The sequence below is a fragment of the Sebastes umbrosus genome, chromosome 7, assembly GCF_015220745.1.
Source record: "Sebastes umbrosus isolate fSebUmb1 chromosome 7, fSebUmb1.pri, whole genome shotgun sequence".
In the NCBI taxonomy this organism is placed as follows: domain Eukaryota; kingdom Metazoa; phylum Chordata; class Actinopteri; order Perciformes; family Sebastidae; genus Sebastes; species Sebastes umbrosus.
In genome coordinates, this window is record NC_051275.1 from 14,064,692 (window position 1) to 14,083,926 (window position 19,235).

A 19,235-nucleotide genomic window follows, 5' to 3' on the forward strand; every position below is an offset into this window, starting at 1 on the left:
ACAGATTTCCCCATCAGCCTGTCTAATTTGCAATTGTATAGATCTGCTAACTGTAGTTCTACGATTACAGGCAGAAACCTGTTAACACATTGATAGTGAGTGCATGCACATACTTTTCCAGGCAGGATGACATAACTTAACTCTATTCCCCCTAAAATGTAGCAGAATATTGCATTAAATAAAACACTGGCTTTGTCTGACTCAAACACATAAAAGCATCTTATTTAGGACATATTTAAGTAAAACATCCAGCAAATCCATGCAGGCTTAATGGCAGAAAATAATTATAACAGTAAATACAAAAACAAAAAAATGTACAATTCGATTCTGTATACTGTTAGGCCATTGCATAGTCATGGCTTCCAGAAGATTAGTTAATGATTACGTACTTAAAACATGAATGAGGATCTAAATGCTAGTGAACTATTAGTTAATGAGTAACTCTCAATCAAATTTTTTGGATGATTTTGTTTTAATGATATTCAACTTGATAATATTCAGGGATGTGAATTGTAATGTATATGTTGTCTGAATATGATGAATAAAACATCTGTTAAGAATTCTGCTGTCTCCTATTTTTTAAAGGAATCAATTGTAATGATGATGAATTAATGAGGGACTCCTCACTAACTATTCAGTATTGTGTCTCACTTTACTGGGGGGGACACAAAAACAATAAGTAATGTTTAACTAATCAGTAATTAATGAGTCGTTACTAGTTTTGTAATGACTTTTGATTCAGAGTTAATCAGGAACAAGTCATGAAAGTGGTGAAGTCAAGTCAATTTCAATTGCATTTTTATAGACCAATAAAATAGTCAGAATGATCAAGTCAAAAATATTCACAAACTAATCATTATTTAATGATTCATTAATATAGGTTCTCCCTGTCAGTTCTCTAGTATCTCATCATTATCTACTATATAATACTCCATTACAAATTATTAGTGAAGTACTCATTAGACCCTGGACAGGTCGCCAGACTATAACAGGGCTGACACGTAGAAACATACAGACATTCATACTCACATTCACACCTATAGACCATTTAGAGTCAACAATTAACCTAACCTACATGTCTTTGGACTTTGGGAGGAAGCCGGAGATCCCGGAGAAAACCCACGCTAACATGGGGAGAACATGCAAACTCCACAGACAATGGCCCCAAGCCGGGTTTGAACCTGCGACTCTCTTGCTGTGAGGCAACAAATTGGAGCAACGAGTGAAGAAACAAAGGAGAATTTATGGCCTACTCCCTGGGTTTTAAGACTACCTACATTCCTTTGAGATGTTGGCTCACAGTCACCCAAAGACACATGCAGCTGTGAATGAGACCAAAATGGAAATGACATTTAATGCAAATGAACATGTACTTTAATTGATGTGTTGTGCTTTGCTAACATGTTTAATAACAGGAAGTTTTTTTTAACATATACATTTTTGGGACAAGACTAAAATTGAAAGTAGTAGGAACCAGCAGAGACACAAGTCTATCTCACACGTCTGTCCTCTCCCTGCTTTCTTTTGGAAATCCACATTTGTGACTCAGTTGGTTTAGGTAAATTTATCTAGTTTCACTAATTTTTAATTTAGATAACTCAAATACTCATGCTGATAAGTAGTTAATCATAAGCTGTAGATAAAACATTTCCTTTATATTAATCACTTGATGAGATCCTGCTACATAAATCTTTTTACGTGTGTATATTATACGTCCCCAGAGATCTTAAACAGAAATTCAGGTGCACACTAATGCTTCAGTTAATCTTATATCTGATATATATATTTTAATCTAGTTGAAATATATTACAACTTTTAATGTTGATTGTGAGCCATATATAAATTGACTAATTTTGTTAAATATGCTTAGAACATATAGAATTAAGTTCATGATAATTAACTCTGCTTACATTTCCTTTAGTTTCATGTTATGTTGGTAACTTTTATCTCATCAAAGCTCACAGTCTCATAAACCCAGCAGTCTGTCTTTTTCAGAGCAACCGCTCCCTCTTCTCGGTTGCTCTCACCCACACTGGATGGCTGTTTGATATGCTCTGAAATTAATCTTATCTCTTCATTTACTGTGTAAAAAGCGCACATATTTATCAACATGTATAGGCCTTTCTCTGTAGTGTTTGTATAGCTACATGTTTTGATAACAAGGTTTATCTGTGTTGTATAATTGGTTAATTCCTTTTAATTGAATTGATCAAGTTTTATTCAGTGGTTTATATCCTAAAAATGTTTAACATCTTTCTACTGCAGATGAAGACAAGATGTTAAATATGGAATAATTAATTATGTGAAAGAAAATAAATAACACAACCGGGGACACGGGCTGCTTGCCTGAAAGAACGAATTTAAATAAAGGACATTTTGATCTGAGAGACCCCTCAAGCCACTCCATACAGCACAATCCACCAATCTACTCATCAAAGGTGATATATAAATACATTTTCAGAAGTGAAAGTGTTTGACGATTAGACTAATGAACACATTTATAGTAATTTATTAAATAAGGTAATTTTAAGAAATTAATAGTTAATATTAGATACAAGAAGAATTAGGAAATCAATCAATAAATTCTAAACGTAAATTAGACCACGCTTAAATTTATAATATGAAACTGCTTCACAATCTTCCTCGATGGTTCTTATATTATCTGCTGCTGAATGATGCATTAATACCAAAACTAAATTGAATTGATAGGCAAACATCAAACAACAAATTCCAAAAAGAAAGATATCAGTCACTCAATTGACCTGGTAACATTTAATTTTTTTTTATCCATAAATGTTCAACATTGTATTCACAGTAATCCTTCAATTATCCTTTATTCAATTTATTCCTTTTTCCTTTTGTTTAATGATTCATTCAATTATCCCCTATTAGTAGTTTAGTCATGTAGTTAGTCAAATAAACATTTAATTTTATAAAGAACTTGGTTATTTGATTTGTTTGTGTAAATAAACAATTTGAATCGCTGTTCACCATGCCCACGAACTCCGTAGCAACCCTGAGATTATGAGACTCAATTGATTTATATAAAATTTTAAATGTTTCCTTATTTTTATAGAATGGGGTGGCACCTGGGTAAATTCTGATATTAAAACTAATTGTTTGTGATATTTGAAGCTGAGTGTCACCACTCCACTTCACATTTTACGATACATACATATTCTGATATTAATTATTGATTGATGATTAATCTGCTCTATGCAATAACGCTAAATGATCCTACTTTCTCAATTACTAATAACATTGCTATTACTACCAACACATTTTTCTGCCTTTATGTTTGTATTGTATAGATAAAAATATTAATTCTGTCTGAATGTTTTATGACTCAATGCCCCGAGCCATAATTGCTTTCTTTGTGTTCCTCTCTGGTCTCAGCAGGATTATGTAACATTTGGGTCCAAACAGTGCAACCAAGAGGCCAAAACTGGAGGCCAGGATGGCGAATACCTCCACTGCATCTGCATATTTGCCTGGTGAGCTGACATAAGCGGGGACAAAGGCCACCCACACAGCACAGAATATCAGCATGCTGAAAGTGATGAGCTTGGCCTCATTGAAACTATCTGGAAGATTCCTCGCCATGAATGCTAGAAGGAAGCTGAGGATGGCCAGTAAGCCAATGTAACCCAGTAACACTGCAAAACCAACTGTGGATCCGACTACGCACTCATAAACTATCTTGTCATTGTGGTATTGAGTGTTTTTATGAGGAGCTGGTGAAGCAGAGACAAGCCAAGCAGTGCAGATTGCTGCCTGGATAGAAGTCAGAACCATAACTGTCCCTCTCTGCTGCACAGCACCAAACCACTTGAGACTGGCTCCACCTCCTGGTTTGGAGGCCTTGAACACAGCCAGAACCACCATGGTTTTCACCAGGATGCATGAGACACAAAGTACAAAGCTGATCCCAAATGCTGCATGTCTCAGCTGGCATGTCCACATCCTGGGACGGCCGATAAACAACAGTGAGCAAAGGAAACATAATTTAAGTGATATCAATAGCTGGAAACTCAGTTCTGAATTGTTGGCGCGTATTATAGGGGTGCTGCGATGATAGATGGAGATGCCCAAGACAACAGCACAGATGAATGTGCCCAACAATGTGGTGGCTGTCAGGAAGATACCCAGAGGCTCTTGATAGGAGAGGAACTCTATTTTCTTAGGAACACAGTGGTCACGCTGGGGGCTGGACCAGAAGTCCTCTGGACAACTGGTGCACTCCATGGAGTCTAAGAAAACATTGATAGTGTTAAGATTAATGATTCATTATATCTCCAAACTGCAATATTTAAAACTGAATACCAACCAGTCTTATTGCTGATCTTTCCCTCAGAACAAGGGATACAGTCAAAACAGCACTCAGGTTGCCCCTTCTTTCTGGCCATTCGGGTACCTGGAGGACAGCTCTCACTGCACACTGACCGGGGTGGCTGTAGGGAGAAAAATACACATCTGTTATTGAGTCAAATAATTATAATGAGTCATGCATGGTACACAAAATAGGTGTCTGAAAAATCAGAAGCGACCTCTTTGGATTCAAAGTTCCAGAAGATTTTGTCTTCATCAAGTGTGAGTTCTTCACCTTTGGCTGACTCTTTGACCTCGCCCACACTCTCAACTTTAGTTCGTCCATCAGGGAGCCACAGCCAGTTCATGACATCATATATTGGTAATGCATCACCATTCTCATCAAATGATACTTGATCACCAAATGGTGCGGTGAAGTTGACCTTTTCCAAGTAATACACAAGCTAAGAATATCAGAATAACGGATGGAGGAAAATCAAAAAGGACAGATGAAAAATCAATTCTATATGACCACGGTGAACACAGTGATATCTAGTATTCAATAATCAACCTGTCTACTACACCTATGAACATATGAAGATATTAACAATTCCAACAAAGGATTTCCATTTAATTTAAGTCACTGATATTACTGTATACCCAGTGTGAATATACTCTGACCTGATAATATTATCCAATGCTGTTACTTTGTGGTAGGGGGAATCCTTTCAGCTATCTGCTATGCACTTTAAGATTAGTAATCTCATAGCTTTGTATTTAATCCTATACCTGAAATGTTACTCTACAAGATAGCATAGGATTTAGTCACATGAACAAGTGGAGTGTAAACTGATATCCCACCTGCCATAGCTCCAGTCTTTGCAATCTGGTACAGCTGTGTCCGCTGAAAGGCCCTCTCCCTGGCACACAGCGCAGCATGTCATCAAGAGCATACGCCAGAGCATACACAGCCTTGTACACGTTATACTCTGGCCTGAGGTTTGAAATGTCCAAGAACTCAGTCTCCACACTCTCTAGATCTTCCTGTCCAGTGCATAGTTCTCCCCCAGCCTCCACCCAACCTGCTGGAGGTGGTGCAAATCTACACTGAAATGTGTATTCCCAAAACTGATTTACCTGAATGTATTAAAAACTTTGTGTTATACATGATGACATCATACTGTATTATTCTTACAAATACCAGATTACTACACTTTGTCTATATCTGTCTGTAGATTTCTGCTAAATTCACCAAAAGTTATCATTAGATAATGCCCTCATTTGCATATTTAAACATAACATTTTTGAAAAAAAGTAACATAAAAAATAATTGTCTTAGTGTAAGTAATCAACTGGGGAAGTTTCATGGTGTTATCTTAGATTTTTAACCCAATTCAGCAGGAGTGTCTTCAAAATGTATTGAATTTTATATTACATACCCCTAAAGACCGTTTTCTCAAAAATTAGTTATGTAAAGACCTTTGCCTCTAATATGTCAACAAAATGAAAGAACAATTTTGAACATAGCATTATCCAATGTTCAGATTTAAACATAAAATTTCAGAAAACTTTTAATAAAAAAATAATTGTCCTAATATAAGTTATCAACTGTGGAAGTTTCCTGGCAATATATATTAGTTAAATGTTTTAACCTATACACCTGGGGTGCCTCCACTTAAACTCACCACATTATTTCCATAGAGGTCTTTGTGTTGCATGTCAGGACGTATTCTTAACAGGAAGTCCCTGAATCCTGGTATTTCTCCTCGACGGATGGCAATGCCCAGTGTTCCACTCAGGTACGGCATGAGGTGGGGGGTCTGGAGCACAGTAGCTGCAGTCCAGGCTTCACTGGCCATCCACTGCAGGCCTGTCACATTCTGCCTCACCACCTGTGCATTGCATTATATAAAATATATAAATTCATACTGTCATGACACGATTGATGTCTTGTCTCATTCAAACACATGTAAAACCCTTTTATTTCAGACAATCAAAACATTAAGTTGTAGAATTATATAAACATATAATTAAGCTATAATTGAAGCCACACCTCTTCCATGAGGTTAATCACGTGACTCTGATGTGCAAAGACAATGACCACACGAGCTGTAGATTTCCTCATCAAATCCACAATTCTCCTTAGTTCAGCTGGGTCCTTGCCCCAGGGCAAAACTTCTAAATAGGCCAGACAACCTCCACCAGACTGAGCCAGATCAGATTGGAAGGATCGGGCAGCGTGGAGTCCATAATCATCATTACTGACCAACAGACCTGTCCAAGTCCAGCCAAAGCGCCTGAGAATCTGAATCATAGCACGCACCTAAGTAAATACAGAGTGGAGGGATTAATGCACAGGCAAGAATAATCTTTCAGTGGGAAACCTGCTTAATTGGTCCCTTTCAGCTTTGTTATCTCAGACCAAACGACTCCATCAATGGCAAAAAATTTGACAAGTATTACAAAAACAACATATTTTTCATTGCAGTAAAGGGATGTTATTTCGAAGGAAAATTTCAGTGCACATGCTTGTTTTATATCAATCTTATTTTGCCAATTAATGGTCACCTGGAAAGAATCACTTGGGATCGTCCTAAAGAAGGATGGAAACGTTTGCCGGTCACTCAGGCACGAACATGTGGCAAAATAACTCACCTGTGAAAGACACAGACTGTACATCCTAAAAACATTCAAATCCTTCATCGGCTGATTAGTCCAATGTTTACAATTGACATTGCATTTCAAATTAAAATACTATAAAAGAATCATGGCGGAAAACTTACCATAGGTAATCTGTACAAACCTAAGACAGTGGAGATGGCAATAGAACGTCTAGAGGAAGAATCACCCACAATCCCAAGGACTGGAGGGGTACCTACACAGGTCTTGTCCAATATAAAGTGCTCGTCTTGACTACTGACTAATGACAACGCTGCACGGAATCCAATTCCTAGGTTGACACAGTTGTCATAAAGACTGTATCCCAGAGTCAGATTAGGTAGCAGGTTGGTATTTCTGTTGATCTCATCAATAGCAAAGGCCATGGTCTGGGCCTGTTTGAATCCTAGAATATCAAAACTGACACAAAAATATCATTGTTAAAAACTACACCATGATACATTACCTGTGCTGACATGAATATGTTGCACAATTACAGATTTTGCAAACAATTAAACCAGTTGAATAGCAACAATTATTACAATACTTAATTAATTAAAAAAAATTGAGGAGACAAGTGAAACGTCTAAAATGGCATAAATACACAATGTAATTCTGACCAGGTAATATCTTATCATATAAAATACATTTTACTAATGAGATTGGCGTCTTCCAGTTTCTGCATTTTGTTGTTTCCCTGACATACTGACCCGTGGCAGGGTGGCTGTTGTGGCTCTGAGGTAAAAGACAGGTCAGGAAAGACAGAAAATAAATGGATCTTAAACAGCCCTCCCAGAACCACATCTCCAGCCTTGTGCATCCCATTTAGAGGAAGCTGTCCCTGTAACCGGCAGGAAGTGGAATGGAGAGGGTTCCCTCCAGCACAAGAAAAGTAGGAATACAACAACACAGAGTACATGAGTAAGAGGAGGTTGATATCTAAAAATGCCCACATGGCTTTCCTCCTGTTTGCTCCTTTTCTGACTCTGTGTCAACCCCTTTTATTAACTTGTAGCATTGTTTAAGTTTGCACTCCACCCATCAGCGCATACGCAAAAGTATGGGCAGGGCCTAATATGCATTTCATTGGAGACCGGTTTTGTATCGAGGTGGAATTAATTTGTGCACTTTTAATTACATCTCACCAAGGCAATTTTAGCAACCTTTCCAACCCAAATTGAAGTTGTGGATGACCGCTATGATTGATCTCTACTGAAACTTGCGTGTGATTTGTTGTGTGATAAGCATACCACATTAAACTCACCAAATGCTCAAATTAGCCCAGAGTATGTCCACTAGATGGTAGCAGCATACCAAGACCCTCAGTGAAATATTACATCTTCCCTTGTTCTGTGTTCGTTTGATGGAGAATTTTTGTATGTGGCTGGCACCCATAGTAACTTGGCAGGTATTAGATATGATTAGTTCTGCAGAAACATGCAGGACAGATTTCCCCATTAGTATGTCCAATTTCCAGTTTTATAGATTGGCTAACTGTATTTCTACGATTACAGGCAGAAACCTGTTACTTATTTACATCAACACATTAATAGTGAGTGCATGCACATACTTTTGAGATTACTTAACTCTATTCCCCCTAAAATGAAGTAGAATATTGCATCAATTAATACACTGGCTTTGTCTGTCTCAAACACATAAAAGCATCTTATTTAGGACGCATTTAAGTAAAATATGCAGCAAATCCATGTAGGCTCAATGGCAGAAAATAATTATAACAGTAAATACAAAAACAAAAAAATTTACAATTCTATTCTGTATAATGTTAGGCCATTGCATAGTCATGGCTTCCAGAAGATTAGTTAATGATTACGTACTTAAAACATGAATGAGGATCTAAATGCTAGTGAACTATTAGTTAATGAGTAACTCTCAATCAAATTTTTTGGATGATTTTGTTTTAATGATATTCAACTTGATAATATTCAGGGATGTGAATTGTAATGTATATGTTGTCTGAATATGATGAATAAAACATCTGTTAAGAATTCTGCTGTCTCCTATTTTTTAAAGGAATCAATTGTAATGATGATGAATTAATGAGGGACTCCTCATTAACTATTCAGTATTGTGTCTCACTTTACTGGGGGGGACACAAAAACAATAAGTAATGTTTAACTAATCAGTAATTAATGAGTCGTTACTAGTTTTGTAATGGCTTTTGATTCAGAGTTAATCAGGAACAAGTCATGAAAGTGGTGAAGTCAAGTCAATTTCAATTTTATTTTTATAGACCAATAAATTAGTCAGAATGATCAAGTCAAAAATATTCACAAACTAATCATTATTTAATGATTCATTAATGTAGGTTCTCCCTGTCAGTTCTCTAGTAACTCATCAGTATCTACTATATAATACTCCATTACAAATTATTAGTGAAGTACTCATTAGACCCTGGACAGGTCGCCAGACTATCACAGGGCTGACACGTAGAAACAGACGGCCATTCATACTCACATTCACACCTATAGACCATTTAAAGTCAACAATTAACCTAACCTACATGTCTTTGGACTTTGGGAGGAAGCCGGAGATCCCGGAGAAAACCCACGCTAACATGGGGAGAACATGCAAACTCTACAGACAATGGCCCCAAGCCGGGTTTGAACCTGCGACTCTCTTGCTGTGAGGCAACAAATTGGAGCAACGAGTGAAGAAACAAAGGAGAATTTATGGCCTACTCCCTGGGTTTTAAGACTACCTACATTTTTTTGAGATGTTGGCTCACAGTCGCCCAAAGACACATGCAGCTGTGAATGAGACCAAAATGGAAATTACATTTAATGCAAATGAACATGTACTTTAATTGATGTGTTGTGCTTTGCTAACATATGTCTAATAACAGGAAGTTTTGTTTAACATATATATTTTTGGGACAAGACTAAAATTGAAAGTAGTAGGAACCAGCAGAGACACAAGTCTGTCTCACACGTCTGTCCTCTCCCTGCCTTCTTTTGGAAATCCACATTTGTGACTCAGTTGGTTTAGTTAAATTTTTCTAGTTTCACTCATTTTTAATTTAGATAACTCAAATACTCATGCTGATAAGTAGTTAATCATAAGCTGTAGATAAAACATTTCCTTTATATTAATCACTTGATGAGATCCTGCTACATAAATATTTGTACGTGTGTATATTATACGTCCCCAGAGATCTTAAACAGAAATTCAGGTGCACACTAATGCTTCAGTTATATAATTAAGTTCATGATAATTAACTCTGCTTACATTTCCTTTAGTTTCATGTTATGTTGGTAACTTTTATCTCATCAAAGCTCACAGTCTCATAAACCCAGCAGTCTGTCTTTTTCAGAGCAACCGCTCCCTCTTCTCGGTTGCTCTCACCCACACTGGATGACTGTTTGATATGCTCTGAAAATAATCTTATCCCTTCATTTACTGTGTAATAAGCGCACATATTTATCACCATGTACAAACGTAGGCAAAGTTGTTGGTACCCTTCCGTTAAAGAAAGAAAAATTTATGGTCACTGAAATAACTTGAAACTGACAAAAGTAATAATAAATAAAAATTTACTGAAAATTAACTAATGAAAATCAGTCATTGCTTTTGAATTGTGGTTCAACAGAATCATTTTAAAAAACAAACTAATGAAACTGGCCTGGACAAAAATGATGGTACCCCTAGAAAATATGTAAAATAATGTGACTATAGGGACATGATAAACTAAGGTGTGTCCGGTAAATAGCATCACAGGTATCTTCAAACTTGTAATCAGTCAGTCTGCCTATTTAAAGGGTGAAAAGTAGTCACTGTGCTGTTTGGTATCATGGTGTGTACCACACTGAACATGGACCACAGAAAGCTAAGGAGAGAGTTGTCTCAGGAGATCAGAAAGAACATTATAGACCTTCATGTTAAAGGTAAAGGCTATAAGACCATCTCCAAGCAGCTTGATGTTCCTGTGACTACAGCTGCACATATTATTCAGAAGTTTAAGGTCCATGAGACTGTAGCCTACCTCCCTGGACATGGCCGCAAGAGGAAAATTGATGACATATTGAAGAGACGGATAATACGAATGGTAACCAAAGAGCCCAGAACAACTTCCAAAGAGATTAGAGGTGAACTCCAAGGTCAAGGTACATCAGTGTCAGATCGCACCATCCGTCACTGTTTGAGCCAAAGTGGACTTAATGGAAGACAACCGAGGAGGACACCAAATCATAAAAAAGCGAGACTGGAATTTTCCAAAATGCATATTGACAAGCCACAAAGCTTCTGGGAGAATGTCCTTTGGACAGATGAGACAAAACTGGAGCTTTTTGGCAAGTCACATCAGCTCTATGTTCACAGACGCAAAAATGAAGCATCCAAAGAAAAGAACACTGTACCTAATGTGAAACATGGAGGAGGCTCGGTTTTGTTATGGGGCTGCTTTACTGCATCTGGCACAGGGTGTCTTGAATCTGTGCATGGTACAATGAAATCTCAAGACTATCAAGGCATTCTGGAGCGAAATGTGCTGCCCAGTGTCAGAAAGCTTGGTCTCAGTTGCAGGTCATGGGTCCTCAAACAGGATAATGACCCAAAACACAGCTAAAAACACCCAAGAATGGCTAAGAACAAAACATTGGACTATTCTGAAGTGGCCTTCCATGAGCCCTGATCTAAATCCTATTGAACATCTGTGGAAGGAGCTGAAACATGCAGTCTGGAGAAGGCACCCTTCAAACCTGAGACAGCTGGAGCAGTTTGCCCACGAGGAGTGGGCCAACATACCTGTCGACAGGTGCAGAAGTCTCATTGAGAGTTACAGAAATCACTCCATTGAAGTGATTGCCTCAAAAGGTCGTGCAACAAAATATTAAGTTAAGGGTACCATCATTTTTGTCCAGGCCAGTTTCATTAGTTTGTTTTTTTAAATGATTCTGCTGAACCATAATTCAAAAACAATATCTGATTTTCATTAGTTAATTTTCAGTGAATTTTTATTTATTATTACTTTTGTCAGTTTCAAGTTATTTCAGTGACCATTGTTGGTTTTTCTTTCTTTAACGGAAGGGTACCAATGATTTTGCCTATGTCTGTATAGGCCTTTCTCTTTAGTGTTTGTATAGCTACATGTTTTGATATCAAGGTTTATCTGTGTTGTGTAATTGGTTAATTCCTTTTAATTCAATTGATTATTTGGAATAATTAATTATGTGAAACAAAAGAAATAACACAACCGGGGACACGGGCTGCTTGCCTGAAAGAACGACTTTAAATAAAGTACATTTTGATCTGAGAGACCCCTCAAGCCACTCCATACAGCACAATCCACCAATCTACTCATCAAAGGTGATATATAAATACATTTTCAGAGGTGACAGCGTTTGACGATTAGACTAATAAACACATTTATAGTCATTTATTAAATAAGGTAATTTTAAGAAATTGATAGTTAATATTAGATGCAAGAAGAATTAGGAAATCCATCAATAAATTCTAAACGTAAATTAGACCACGCTTAAATTTATAATATGAAACTGCTTCACAATCTTCCTCGATGGTTCTTATCTTATCTGCTGCTGAATGATGCATTAATTCCAAAACTAATTTGAATTGATAAGCAAACATCAAACAACAAATTCCAAAAAGAAAGATATCAGTCACTCAATTGACCTGGTAACATTTAATTTGTTTCTATCCATAAATGATCAACATTGTATTCACTGTAATCCTTCAATTATCCTTTATTCAATTTATTCCTTTTTCCTTTTGTTTTATGATTCATTCAATTATCCCCTATTAGTAGTTTAGTCATGTAGTTAGTCAAATAAACATTTAATTTGATAAAGAACTTTGTTATTTGATTTGTTTGTGTAAATAAACAATTTGAATCGCTGTTCACCATGCCCAAGAACGCCGTAGCAACCCTGAGATTATGAGACTCAATTGATTAATATAACATTATAAATTTGTCCTTATTTTTATAGAATGGGGTGGCACCTGGGTAAATTCTGATATTAAAACTAATTGTTTGTGATATTTGAAGCTGAGTGTCACCATTCCCCTTCACATTTTACGATACATATTGTGATATTAATTATTGATTGATGATTAATCTGCTCTATGCAATAACGCTAAATGATCCTACTTTCTCAATTACTAATAACATTGCTATTACTACCAACACATTTTTCTGCCTTTATGTTTGTATTGTATAGATAAAAATATTAATTCTGTCTGAATGTTTTATGACTCAATGCCCCGACCCATGATTGCTTTCTTTGTGTTCCTCTCTGGTCTCAGCAGGATTATGTAACATTTGGGTCCAAACAGTGCAACCAAGAGACCAAAACTGGAGGCCAGGATGGCGAATACCTCCACTGCATCTGCATATTTGCCTGGTGAGCTAATATAAGCGGGGACAAAGGCCACCCACACTGCACAGAAGATCAGCATGCTGAAAGTGATGAGCTTGGCCTCATTGAAACTATCTGGAAGATTCCTTGCCATGAATGCTAGCAGGAAGCTAAGGATAGCCAGTAAGCCAATGTAACCCAGTAACACTGCAAAACCAACTGTGGATCCGACTACACACTCATAAACTATCTTGTCATTGTGGTATTGAGTATTTTTATGAGGAGCTGGTGAAGCAGAGACAAGCCAAGCAGTGCAGATTGCTGCCTGAATAGAAGTAAGAACCATAACTGTCCCTCTCTGCTGCACAGCACCAAACCACTTGAGACTGGCTCCACCTCCTGGTTTGGAGGCCTTGAACACAGCCAGAACCACCATGGTTTTCACCAGGATGCATGAGACACAAAGTACAAAGCTGATCCCAAATGCTGCATGTCTCAGCTGGCATGTCCACATCCTGGGACGGCCGATAAACAACAGTGAGCAGAGGAAACATAATTTAAGTGACATCAAAAGCTGGAAACTCAGTTCTGAATTGTTGGCGCGTACTATAGGGGTGCTGTGATGATATGTGAAGATGCCCAAGATAACAGCACAGATGAATGTGCCCAACAATGTGGTGGTTGTCAGGAAGATACCCAGAGGCTCTTGATAGGAGAGGAACTCTATTTTCTTAGGAACACAGTGGTCACGCTGGGGGCTGGACCAGAAGTCTTCTGGACAACTGGTGCACTCCATGGAGTCTAAGAAAACATTGATAGTGTTAAGATTAATGCTTAAATTATATCTTCAAACTGCAGTATTTAAAACTGAATACCAACCAGTCTTATTGCTGATCTTTCCCTCGGAACAAGGGATGCAGTCAAAACAGCACTCAGGTTGCCCCTTCTTTCTGGCCATGCGGGTACCTGGAGGACAGCTCTCACTGCACACTGACCGGGGTGGCTGTAGGGAGAAAACTACGCATCTGTTATTAAGTCAAATAACTATAACAAGTCATGCATGGTACACAAAATAGGTGTCTGAAAAATTAAAGGCAACCTCTTTGGATTCAAAGTTCCAGAAGATTTTGTCTTCATCAAGTGTGAGTTCTTCACCTTTGGCTGACTCTTTGACCTCGCCCACACTCTCAACTTTAGTTCGTCCATCAGGGAGCCACAGCCAGTTCATGACATCATATATTGGTAAGGCATCACCATTCTCATCAAATGACACTTGATCACCAAATGGTGTGGTGAAGTTGACCTTTTCCAAGTAATACACAAGCTAAGAATATCAGAATAACGGATAGAGGAAAATCAAAAAGGACAGATGAAAAATCAATTCTTTATGACCACGGTGAACACAGTGGTATCTAATATTCATTAATCAACCTGCCTACTGCACCTATGAACATATGAAGATATCAACAATTCCAACAAAGCATTTCCATTAAATTGAAGTCACTGATATTACTGTATACCCAGTGACAATACACTCTATCCTGATAATATTATTCACTGCAGTCACCTTATGGTGGGGGAATTGTTTCAGCTATCTGCTATGCACTTTAAGATTAGTAATCTCATAGAACTGTATTTAATCCTATATTTGAAATATTACTCCAGAAAATAGCATAGGATTTAGTCTTATGAACTTGTGGAGTGTAAACTGATATCCCACCTGCCATAGCTCCAGTCTTTGCAAACTGGCACAGCTGTGTTCGCTGAAAGGCCCTCTCCCTGGCACACAGCGCAGCATGTCATCAAGAGCATACGCCAGAGCATATACAGCCTTGTACACGTTATACTCTGGCCTGAGGTTTGAAATGTCCAACAACTCAGTCTCCACACTCTCTAGATCTTCCTGTCCAGTGCATAGTTCTCCCCCAGCCTCCACCCAACCTGCTGGAGCTGGTGCAAATCTACACTGAAATGTGTATTCCCAAAATTGATTTACCTGAATGTATTAAAAACTTTGTGTTATACATGATGACAACATACTGTATTAGTCTTACAAATACCAGATTAATACACTTTGTCTATATGTGTCTGTAGATTTCTTTTAAATTGCCAAAAAGTAATCATTAGTTAATGCCTCATTTGCATATTTAAACATAACATTTCAGAAAACTTGTAGTACAAAAAATAATTGTCTTAGTGTAAGTAATCAACTGGGGAAGTTTCATGGTGATATCTTAGATGTTTATCCCAATTCACCAGGAGTGTCTTCAAAATGTATTGAATTTTACAATACATTTCTTTGTACGCCGTTTTCTTAAAAATGAGTTTTGTAAAGATCTTTCACTTTAATATTTAAACAAAATGAAAGAACAATTTTGAACTTAGCTTTATCCAATGTTCAGATATAAACATAAAATTTCAGAAAACTTGTAATACATTTTTTTTTTTTCCTAATATAAGTAATCAACTGGGGAAGTTTCCTGGCAATATATATTAGTTAAATGTTTGAACCCATACACCAGGGGTGCCTCCACTTAACCTCACCACATTATTTCCATAGCGGATGTTGTGCTGTATGTCAGGACGTATTCTTAACAGGAAGTCCCTGAGTCCTGTTATTTCTCCTCGACGGATGGCAATGCCCAGTGTGCCACCCAGGTATGGCATGAGGTGGGGGGTCTGGAGCACAGGAGCTGCAGTCCAGGATTCACTGGCCATCCACTGCAGGCCTGTCACATTCTGCCTCACCACCTGTGCATTTCATAATATAAAATATATAAATTCATACTGTCATGACACGATTGATGTCTTGTCTCATTCATACACATGTAAAACCCTATTATTTTAGACAATCAAAATATTAAATTGTAGAATTATATAAATATATATTATAATTAAGCTGTAATTCAAGCCCGACCTCTTCCATGAGGTTAATAACGTGACTCTGATGAGCAAAGACAATGACCACACGAGCTGTAGATTTCTTCATCAAATTCACAATTCTCCTTAGTTCAGCTGCGTCTTTGCCCCAGGGCAAAACTTCTAAATAGGCCAGACACCCTCCTCCAGACTGATCCAGATCAGATTGAAAGGATCGGGCAGCGTGGAGTCCATAATCATCATCACTGACCAGCAGACCTGTCCAAGTCCAGCCAAAGCGCCTGAGAATCTGAATCATAGCACGCACCTAAGTAAATACATAGTGGAGGGATTAATGCACAGGAAAGGATATTCTTTCAGTCGGGAAACTGCTAAACAGGTTATTTCAAAGGAATGTTTCAGTGCACATGCTTTTTTTTATGGATTTTTATTTTGCTGATTGATGGTCACCTGGAAAGCATCACTTGGGATCGTCCTAAAGAAGGATGGAAACTTTTGCCGGTCACTCAGGCACGAACATGTTGCAAAATAACTCACCTGTGAAAGACACAGACTGTACATCCTAAAAACATTCAATTTCTTCATTGGCTGATTAGTCCAATGTTTACAATTGACATTGTATTTCAAATTCAAAAATATAAAAGAATTATGGTGGAAAACTTACCATAGGTAATCTGTACAAACCTAAGACAGCGGAGATGGCAATAGAACCACTAGAGAAAGTATCACCCACAATCCCAAGGACTGGAGGGGTTCCTACACAGGTCTTGTCCAATATAAACTGCTCCTCTCGACCACTGGCTAATGACAATGCTGCACGGAATCCAATTCCTAGGTTGACGCAGTTGTCATTAAGACTGTATCCCAGAGTCACATTAGGTAGCAGGTTGGAGTTTCTGTTGATCTCATCAATAGCAAAGGCCATGGTCTGGGCCTGTCTGAATCCTAGAATATCAAAACTAACAAGCAAATACCACTGTTGGAAAATACAACATGATACAGTACCTGTGCTGACATGAACGTTTTGCACAATTACAGGTTTTTCAAAAAATTAAGCCAGTTGAATGCAACAATTATTACAGTACTTGATTAACAAAAAAATAGAGGAGACAAGTGATATGTCTAAAATGGCAGGAATACACAATGTAATTCTGACCAGGTAATATCTTATCATATAAAATACATTTTACTAATGGGATTGGCTTCTTCTAGCTTCTGCATTTCGTTTGTTTTCCTGAAATACTGACCTGTGGCAGATTGGCTGTTGTGGCTCTGAGGTAAAAGACAGGTCAGGAAAGACAGAAAAGAAGTGGACCTTAAACAGCCCTCCCAGAACCATATCTCCAGCCTTGTGCATCCCATTTAGATGAAATTGTCCCTGTAACCGGCAGGAGGTGGAATGGAGAGGGGAGGGCACAGCAGAAGAAAAGTAGGAATACAACAACACAGAGTACATGAGCATGAGCAGGTTGATATGTAAAAATGCCCACATGGCTTTCCTCCTGTTTACTCCTTTTCTGACACAGTGTCAACCCCTTTTATTGACTTGCAGCATTGTTTAATCTTGCACACCACCCATCAGCGCTTACACAAAAGTAAGGGCAGGGCCTAGTATGCACTTCATTTGAGATTTATTTTGTATTGTAATTTTATTTGTCTGACTCAAACCCAAAAAAGCATCATATGTAGGAAGCATTTAAGAAAAACATGCAGCAAATCCATGCAGGCTTAATTGTAGAAAATAATTATAACAGTAAATACAAAAACACAAAAGTTACAATTCTTTTCTGTATAATGTTGACCTTTGCATAGTCATGGCTTCCAGAAGATTAGTTAATGATTACGTAATGAAAAAATTAATGAGGATCTAAACGCTAGTGACTATTAGTTAATCAGTAACTCTCAATACAAATGTTTTGATAATTTCTTTGAATTATATTCAGCTTGATAATATTCAGGGATGTGAATTTTAATGTATATGTTGTCTGAATATGATGAACAAACCCTCTGTTAAGACTTCTACTGTCTCTGAATTTTTAAAGTAGTCAATTGTAAAGATAATGATTAAGTAATGAGGGACTCTTCATTAACTATTCAGGATTATGTCTCACTTTACTTGGAGGGACACAAAAACAGTAAGTTATGTTTAAGTTCTCAGTAATTAATGAGTCGTTTTTGTGCTGATCAGCAGCTTATTCAGAGTTAATCAGGAACAAGTCATGAAAGTGGTCAGTATGATCAAGTCAAAAATATTCACAAACAAATGTTTACTTAATGATTCATTAATATAGGTTCTCCCTGTCTATCTTCTAGTAACTCATTATTATCTGCTATATAACACTCCATTACGAATTATTAGAGAAGTACTCATTAGACCCTGGACAGGTCGCCAGACTATCACAGGACTGACACGTAGAAACAGACATCCACTCATACTGACATTCACACCTACAGGCCATTTAGAGTCAACAATGAACCTAACCTGCATATCTTTGGACTGTGGGAGGAAGCCGGAGATCCCGGAGAAAACCCACGCCAACATGGGGAGAACATGCAAACTTCACAGAGAAGGGCCCCAAACCGGATTTGAGGCTGTGAACCTCTTTCTGTGAGGCAACAAATTGGAGGAACAAGTGAAGAAACAAAGGATAATGTATGGCCTACTCCCTAGGTTTTAAGACTATCTACATTCCTTTGAGATGTTGGCTCACAGTCACCCAAAGACACATGCAGCTGTGAGTACCTAAACTAAATTTGATTGATAGGTAAACATCAAACAACAAATTCAATCAGAGATATTAGTGACTGAATTGACCTGGTCACTTTAAATTGTTTCTAACCATTAATGTTCATGATTGTATTCACAATAATATTCAATTATCCTTTTTTTATGTATTCCTTTTTCTTTTTGTTTGATCATTTACAGTATGCAATATCTTCTGTTAGTAGTTTAGTTATGTAATTAGTCAAATAAACATTTAATTTTATACAGAACTTGGTTCTTGGTTTTTATAAAATTGGGTGGCACCTGGGTAAATTCTGATTTTAAGACTAATTCTT

The 19,235-nt window shown here is 37.5% G+C and overlaps 2 protein-coding genes across 2 annotated transcripts; both read right to left on the minus strand.

Moving 5' to 3' along the window:
- Positions 1 to 3,339: 3,339 nt before the first annotated feature.
- Positions 3,340 to 7,822, minus strand: LOC119491793 (extracellular calcium-sensing receptor-like). Its single transcript, XM_037776013.1, has 9 exons — positions 7,677 to 7,822; positions 7,092 to 7,386; positions 6,877 to 6,963; positions 6,362 to 6,631; positions 5,994 to 6,200; positions 5,170 to 5,445; positions 4,548 to 4,772; positions 4,328 to 4,451; positions 3,340 to 4,250 (listed from the first exon to the last, which is right to left on the minus strand). Exons 1-9 carry the CDS (start codon positions 7,784 to 7,786, stop codon positions 3,340 to 3,342), a joined length of 2,505 nt encoding a protein of 834 aa, XP_037631941.1. The 5' UTR covers positions 7,787 to 7,822.
- A 5,363-nt stretch (positions 7,823 to 13,185) lies between these two features.
- LOC119491781 (extracellular calcium-sensing receptor-like) lies at positions 13,186 to 17,547 on the minus strand. The gene is made up of 9 exons (XM_037775997.1): positions 17,423 to 17,547; positions 16,840 to 17,134; positions 16,626 to 16,712; positions 16,213 to 16,482; positions 15,840 to 16,046; positions 15,016 to 15,291; positions 14,395 to 14,619; positions 14,175 to 14,298; positions 13,186 to 14,096 (listed from the first exon to the last, which is right to left on the minus strand). Exons 1-9 carry the CDS (start codon positions 17,530 to 17,532, stop codon positions 13,186 to 13,188), a joined length of 2,505 nt encoding a protein of 834 aa, XP_037631925.1. The 5' UTR covers positions 17,533 to 17,547.
- Positions 17,548 to 19,235: the final 1,688 nt, after the last annotated feature.

Coding starts and splice junctions, on each gene's coding strand:
- LOC119491793 (XM_037776013.1), bottom strand. CDS start 7,786: ATGCACAAGGCTGGAGATGTGGTTCTGGGAGGGCTGTTTAAGATCCAT. Junction 4,773..5,169: donor AAAGACTGGAGCTATGGCAG/GTGGGATATCAG, acceptor TGATATTCTTAG/CTTGTGTATTACTTGGAAAA. Junction 4,251..4,327: donor AAAGATCAGCAATAAGACTG/GTTGGTATTCAG, acceptor ATGTTTTCTTAG/ACTCCATGGAGTGCACCAGT.
- LOC119491781 (XM_037775997.1), bottom strand. CDS start 17,532: ATGCACAAGGCTGGAGATATGGTTCTGGGAGGGCTGTTTAAGGTCCAC. Junction 16,713..16,839: donor GTTTGTACAGATTACCTATG/GTAAGTTTTCCA, acceptor TGTCTTTCACAG/GTGAGTTATTTTGCAACATG. Junction 14,620..15,015: donor AAAGACTGGAGCTATGGCAG/GTGGGATATCAG, acceptor TGATATTCTTAG/CTTGTGTATTACTTGGAAAA.